The following is a 7,438-nucleotide window of genomic DNA, read 5'->3' on the forward strand; positions in this document are numbered from 1 at the left end:
TTAGTTTATAGTTGTTTTATACAAATCGGAGCAGGCCCTAAGACACTAAAATTGACACATCTACCTATACGAAGTATGTGTTATGGTCTGATAATAGATTTTCTAATTTATTTTTATTTGATATGGCATAATTTTATATAAGTACACTAAAAATTTTACCTTATTTTATTATAACTAGTTTTCTGCACGGGTTATTCATATAAAATTGTATTGATAGGTAAGTGAGGAAATATCAGTAAGTCATTATAGAATATAATATGTAATCGGAAACATGATTAAAGAAATTAAAATTTTGAAACTTTAAACGAAAAAGAGGCTTAAATAGAAGGTGAAAGGGCTAAAATTAAATAGAGAATAGGAAAAGGTTGAATTAAAGGGGAGAGATGAAGATGAAGAGATGAAGTGTGTATGAAAGATGAATTATAAGTTTAATGAAAGAATTAAAAAAAATGGTGTAATAAAAAATTTATAGTGTAAGATGACATGTGACACTATAGTTAGAGAAGTGTAATAGAATGATGGATGGGGACATGTGTTTTTCTTAGTTTCTTTATTATAGTTTTTAAAAACTAAACATAGATATATCAATAAAATAGTCAGGTGATATTTTGTTAGATGCGTTTACTGTGCTTTTTAGATATGTAATTTTTGCATTCATAAGAGATATTTATAAACTGATAATTAAATAATATCAAGTAAATATTGGATTGATGAATGTTAAACACGTTGAGATGGCCGAGTTGGTCTAAGGCGCCAGATTAAGGTTCTGGTCCGAAAGGGCGTGGGTTCAAATCCCACTCTCAACATTAGTTTTTAAAATTTTTTTAAAAAAAACAGAGAGCAGATAACAATTTCCTGCATAAATTTCAAAAATGTTCCTAACTAAAGAGTTTGTATATGGAACCATCAACACAAGAAAATTGTGGTACTAGTGCTAATATCCTATAAGCATTGCTCTCTACTTTCAAACTCTTCGTCAAAAGGGAAGATTCTGTCCAGTTACCGGATAGCGGAAGAGGAAAATTACAGGGAAAAAAAATGTATAAATAGTATACCAATAACCCCTTTGGTCCAATCGCTGGAGAGGAGGCCGTCTTCTTTGCCCTTGATAAATGCCCCATTCTATATTAATACTTCATACATTGAAGATTGAGGAAGCCGAAGTCATCACTATGTATGCCCACTGCCCACAATGCAGAGAAACAACAAAGACTTCCGAAGTTTTTATGTAGAAGAACGAGTTTTTGCCCGACATTTTTCGAAGCATTGCAACTTTTGGTTCAGTTATGATCTTGTTGAATGTAAGCTATCTCGGTGGCGTTCAAAAAAGGAGCCGAGGGTGTTGATGGTTCAAACAGTCAAACTAAGATATCTGGCAGTGGATAAAAGTTAATAGACTTGTCGGATGTTGATATTAATTCTTGAAGATGTGATATAATCCAAGACACAACGGTCGTCTTCAGTTGAGAGGTGCTTTTCCAAGGATGCAATTTCAGAGTGTTCCCTGTCAGCAAAGATGCGGGGCACCCCTGCCACATAGAAGATGAAGATGAACAAAAAGACGGTGGTTAGATAATTGAGACTATACACCATGAATATTTGGGGTGAACATCTCATAAAATGGCTGAAGATTTATAGTCATATGAAAGTTCACTGCTTCACTTTTACAACTAATGCAAGCATTGCACGAAGATTGTAAAAATTAGGACAGAGGATGCCATGCTTACCATGAAAACATTCCCTAGCTTCTCCAGCCATCAGCACAACATCACCACTTCGTAGGAACATTGCCAAGGGTTCATCATCTCTAGACTTCCCACCAAGAAGAAATATAGCTTTACAACCCAAACTGAGAAACAAATGAAAGTAGAAAGTTCAACTTGCTGCTATAGTAAATTTTTTAAGAGCAATACTGGAATTGACAAGGACGTAGCATAAGACCTCATGCTAACTATAGGTTTAGTCCAGTCTAATTCCATGTCATCAAGGTGTCCGCCAAGGGTGTCACCTGAAAAGCGGAAAGCAGAAGGTCTCAGAGTCAAAAACCATGGGAGTTCAAAGTTAGCCACACCAAAAGTATAATAAAAAGAACATTGAACATATTTCTCGATACCTGATGCAAAGTAGTTCACAATAGCAGCTTCTGGCTTGAAAACATCCCCAGAAGGCATAGCAGGCACAGCCAACTTCTTAACCAGTTGACAAAGTTCAGTTGGAATCTTGTTATGTGGCAGAGAAACATCATAATTGCGCTGTATCATGAAAATATATTAGCCTGAGATTAAACCATCAGAAAACTAAAAGTGCCATGCTACAAGCTAAGTTAAATGATGTGAATGGTCACCTTTGACCAATCAAACTGCAATCCAAGTGTACTCCACCGCAACTTCCGTAGAAGCGCTGATGCCAAGATTGAATTCCCACCATATCCCTTCAAGGAAACATTTCCCATCTTATCGCAAAATTTCCATCTTTGAGCCTGTCCATTGCTCAATGACTCTGATTCTTTTGGTGAATGTTCGTCTTCAACTAGGATTTTCTCTCCTTTAGTGGCAGCAAACAAATCTTGTATAGGACCATAATGCGCATTATGGTTTGTCCGATTGGGAGGTTGAGGGAAGCTCATCAAGCTTTCCTTTATCCATTGACACTGTTGTTCCACACTCAATGCTCCAGGAATAAAATAAAAGCCTACATTAGAAAGAACAATTAAGTTTCAGGGGGCCTAGTTTCTAGGTACAGCAGAAGCATATTTGAAATTTATGCTTATTAGTTTCCATCGAGAATACAAACTTAAGAGTAATCACACTATTCTGTACAGTATTCCGTAATAAACACTAGAAGCAAGGAAGCAACTCTTAAATTTCGAATGCAGTTTATTTGTTACAGTTTTCCCTCTAATGCATAAGCAGCCTCACTAAGCAATCATATCAAAGCATCAATCATAACACAAGTTCTTACCCGGGCGGTTGTCAAGACGAATAACAGGACAATCAAACCCCTCCTCAATTACATGAAACCCATTTGGTGTTTCACCGGTTTGATTGAAAGTGTCCATTATCGACTTGAAATCCACTACCTCAGATAAATCTACTGGTCTCGGCTGCTTCTTCCTAAAACAATAGCAATCAAATCAAAAACCTTCAACCCCACAACAATCCAGAATAACAAAAATTTGATCACACATTGATATCAAGAAAAGACGAGTACTTTCTCGAGTTTTGATCATAATAGAGCTTATACTTCTTCTCCGCTCTACGAAACGCAGTTCTATCAACATCGTCGTTGACTCCATCACCATACATTTGATTCCAAGCTTACTACCCTAATTAACAGAACAATTCAGCAACACCCTCTTCATCAGCAAGAAATGTAGTTGATTTGACATCAAAAATTCCACTTATAATTTACTCATTTATTATAATTTCTAATTGCATCACAAAAACCTACTCATGTAATCATGTCCATCTATATCACTGAAACAAAATCAAAAACTTGCCTATAAATATATGTAAAATGTAACCAGCTAAATTCGAACATATGAAAAACAAATCTCAATTAAATATCGAATATCACATGCAATTCAAACATTCTAGTATTCTACGAACCAAAATTTAAAAATCCAAATTTAGGGATAAAAAATTGAAACCCTAACACGTAAAATTAATTAGAAGTTGATAAATTTAGGCCACAATTTCTCAACGATTAACTAGAAATCTATAAAATTATCAAATTTAAGGACAAATTACCTTGGAGTAGCAGTGAGATCAATCCAGTAGGCAGTAGGGTGGGTAAAGGTGAAGGTGAAGTTTTAGCGCTTCAAAACCAAACCAAATTATCTTTTTCTTCCTTCTTGTTTTATTTTCACCTTTATTTTTATTTTTTTTAAATTAGAGTTGCATCTAATTGTTCTCTATGTAATTGTTTTTTTTTTTTAAAACATGTTCTCTATGTAATTGTTAGACTTTTTTTTTAACATAACTAGAAGATATATATATTAAAAGGCTACAGCCTTAGTATTTACAATAAGCATCCCATAATAATTACTATGATGATCGATGTAGCAGCAAAAAATGCCTATGCAATAAGCTTTAAATACATCCGAGATTAAGCTCCTATATTGAGCTATATATACAGCAGTAAACAACACCAAGGCTACAAGCCACCAAAAAACTAAACTGACAGTTATAATTAGCCATAAAACCAACCCAAACCAAAAGCTGTTGACATCCAGAACTGAGCACAGAGAACCTACGTGATTACTGAGCACCTGTTGCTGCTGCAACACGCTCCCTTTCAGCTTCATACAAATCAGAAACGCAGTCAGGTACAAGGTAGTGAGTTTTATACCCAACTGCCATTTCTCTACCAAAGATAGCAAGTCTATGAGCTAACTCATTAGCCTCCCTTGGGAAATGAGTCACCATAGCCACCTCAAACTTGGAAAGAACAGTAGCAACATCACAAATCGCAGCAGCTAACTCGTGGTGTGGATTCGGACCAGTAGTCATAAGCATATCTCTAAGAACCTTAGCATCAGTTTCAACAATCACCCTCTTAACCATTAGATCCTCAGTAATCGAAAGACCATCATTCAAGGCATACAACTCAGTGAGAAGGGGAGAAATAGCATCATATTTGCAGGAGAAACCCACATACCAAGAACCATCCGACCTCCTAATAACACCTCCTCCAGAAGAAACAACTGAATTTAACCAAGCACCATCTGTATTGATTTTGAAATAACCATCCCTAGGAGCTTCCCAACTTGCAGCTGATGAACCTGATCCAGTGCTTTTCCTTTTGTTATTCACCTGTAACAGAGATACAGAGATCTTATAATCGAAGAAAAATTTGGTAAACAGAGAAATTGGGCCAACTTGTTTATTTTCGAAAATTGTATTGTTTCTATGTAACCATAAGTGCCACAGAGCAGTACCAAAAATTAGATTCCATTTCCTATCCAAACCTAGATTATAATTAATCCAATTTCTCCAAGTCGAATTTTTATAAATATTAAAATCAAAATTTTTTGGAAGATAAACTTTTTCAAAGATATCATTCCATAAGATAGAAGATGCAAAACAATCTCTAAAGATATGTATATGAGATTCCGAGAAAAGATTACATCTTGAACATATAGGTGAAATAAGATGCATATAACTTGCCAAAGTTTCAGCTACTGGAAGAATCGAATGGGCACAGTTCCACAAAAACATTCTGTTTCGGGGTTTTTGTCCCTCGGGAGAGTTACAACACTGAAACTGGATTCAACCGAGGACGCCTGTACCTGAAAAGCAAACGGACCTCCGGATGGTTGGGGGTCCGCCTCCGAAGATTAAGTCAGCAAACGTTCGGAAATAAAACGTGCGGAAGTAAAGTTATCTGCTTGGATTCCAAGCTCAGGTAAAGTGAGATAAGTGACGTATTGTCTCGTATTGTGTGTCAAAAATTCTCTCTCTGTCATAAATGACATAATGTCCCTATTTATAGGGTCCTTTTGAAAAGTGTGCCTTCCTAGGATCTGGTGACCTAGGAATTAGGTCACGCCGTTTTGCGGCGCCTCGGGATTTGGGCCTTAGAAGGCCTCCATCCCAGGGCCAATGCCTGAGTGACACGTGTCACTGTGCCCAAAAGGATTTTGAAGCACTTTTTGTGTGACACGTGTCGCCACCTGAATGGTCCCTGCTGGACCTTCAGTCCATGTAGGACGGAGAAGAGTCCACCCTCCACGTGTCATCATTCCATAGGTCCAAATGGCACCTATACGGAGGACACGTGGCGCTTTCTGATTGGGCCACCTGGCCGGGTATGAAATACCCAAATCATTTGCCCCTCACAGGGGTCACGTGCATTGCACGTGACTCTTTTGACAGGTGTCAGTATCTGAGTGGTCAGATTCAAAAATTTACTGGAGGGAAAAAATTAGGGTTTTACCCCCCTATAAATAGTGAGGTTTGACCCCCCCCCCCTTGGATTCACACCTTGGCGAATCTCTGGAGAATTTTGGACTTTTTGACTTAAAGAATCTCAAAATTCCCTAAGCGTTTTCCAAGCATCCGACACTCGGCCAACAGTCCGACTGTTCTTTAGTCAACCAGGCGTCTTTCTCCCTTCTTCTAAAGGTAACGCCTGTATTTTCTTTTTACTCTTCATTTTTTCTTTGTTTTCGAAAAAATGGCTCCCCAATTGCATGCGGCACGGCGTAGGATAATGATCAGCCGGTCACCGGGGACGGCTGAATCTAGAACTAGCAGTGCCGAATGCTTGGCCAAAGACCCTGCTTTGCGAACTTCTCCGAATCCGACCATTTCCGTGTCTGTGCAGGACACTATGGCCAGAATCAAAAGAACAGCAAGGCAGTGTAGCTCCGATGGAGTTTTCTACCATTCGGATGGGTCGACTGTTTATTTAGACGGCTCAATAAGAGTGCCTCGAAGTGAGCTGTCGGAACACCCTGACAGCCCTTCCTATCTTCCTCCTACCCTCACCTATTACTATTCGCCCACATCTAGTGGAACTCCCAGTGATGGAATCCTGGGGGAGGCGGATGAAGAATATCAACCCGGGCCTTCTGGACAGGCGCCGGAAGAGAGTCTAGGGGAGGACCCCGCTGGCACCAGTCGGCGGTCCCCTAGCTCTGATGAGAGCTCTGATGACGAGTCAGCCTCGTCATCTTCTTCAGAGAATGCCTCCGTAACTTCAGAGGAGGCTAGATCAAACATTGATTCTGCCAGAGAGTCCCTGGCAGTGGATAGGGGGGAAAGCTGGGCCGAGCCGAGCGCTTCCAGGCGCTTGGAGAGAGCCCCCTACTATCAGCATGTTCCGCCAGGCAGGCGGAGCGCCATGGCATCCGGCCTTGCCAATTTTAGGCGCAAGGTCATCTTAGGCTATGGCTACACTTTGTCGGTCCCTAACGAGGGCGACACCATAACCTGGCCGAGCCTGGCCAGCTATCAAGACAAAGCATTCGGCTGCTATGAAGCGGCCTTCCAGGCTGGCCTCCGCTTCCCTCTCCATCCGGCCGTGGAGAGGATCTTGGACGGCTACCAACTGGGTATCTGGCAACTTGTACCCAACTCCTGGATCAATATTCTGGGGTACGTTGCCGCCTGTGAGATGCTGCAGGTGGAGGCGAGCTTTGAAGCGTTCGCCCACATGCAGTATCAGAGCAGGGCGCCTACTAGGGGCGGTGAAGGCTGGTACACCTTGACCACTTGCAAGGGGTACATGATGGCTGTTGGAAAAGAGAACAAGTGGAAAGACTGGAGGACTAAGTTTTACATAGTCAAGTCTGCCGACAGCCGCCTGAACTAAAAGTATAACAGGTGGAATAAGGATCCACCTCTCCTAGCGGGCAGGAACGATTGCCGCCTGTTCCCAGGCGGGCAAAGGAGGAGATCATGGATGCGGGGTTGTTTACCGTGTCCGTGTGGAC

At 40.3% G+C, this 7,438-nt stretch overlaps 1 protein-coding gene and 1 non-coding gene across 3 annotated transcripts; one reads left to right on the forward strand and one right to left on the reverse strand.

The window, feature by feature from the left end:
• The first annotated feature begins 725 nt into the window (after positions 1-725).
• On the forward strand, positions 726-806 carry TRNAL-AAG. The gene has a single exon. It is a non-coding gene; the product is annotated as a tRNA-Leu (tRNA).
• On the reverse strand, positions 734-4,076 carry LOC110690551 (alpha-ketoglutarate-dependent dioxygenase alkB-like). Of its 2 annotated transcripts, none has more exons than XM_021867415.1 (8): positions 3,750-4,076; positions 3,211-3,320; positions 2,962-3,113; positions 2,345-2,691; positions 2,114-2,252; positions 1,942-2,008; positions 1,728-1,849; positions 734-1,529 (listed from the first exon to the last, which is right to left on the reverse strand). In XM_021867415.1, the coding sequence occupies exons 2-8, from the start codon at positions 3,303-3,305 to the stop codon at positions 1,390-1,392; spliced, it is 1,062 nt and encodes a 353-aa protein (XP_021723107.1). In that variant the 5' UTR covers positions 3,306-3,320; positions 3,750-4,076; the 3' UTR covers positions 734-1,389. The 2 variants fall into 2 exon arrangements, with proteins under 2 accessions (XP_021723107.1, XP_021723106.1); XM_021867414.1 differs by having other exon boundaries at positions 3,211-3,325; positions 3,750-4,075.
• Between the last annotated feature and the right edge of the window lie 3,362 nt (positions 4,077-7,438).

This window comes from Chenopodium quinoa, unplaced genomic scaffold (assembly GCF_001683475.1).
Source record: "Chenopodium quinoa cultivar QQ74 unplaced genomic scaffold, ASM168347v1, whole genome shotgun sequence".
Classification (NCBI taxonomy): Eukaryota; Viridiplantae; Streptophyta; class Magnoliopsida; order Caryophyllales; family Amaranthaceae; genus Chenopodium; species Chenopodium quinoa.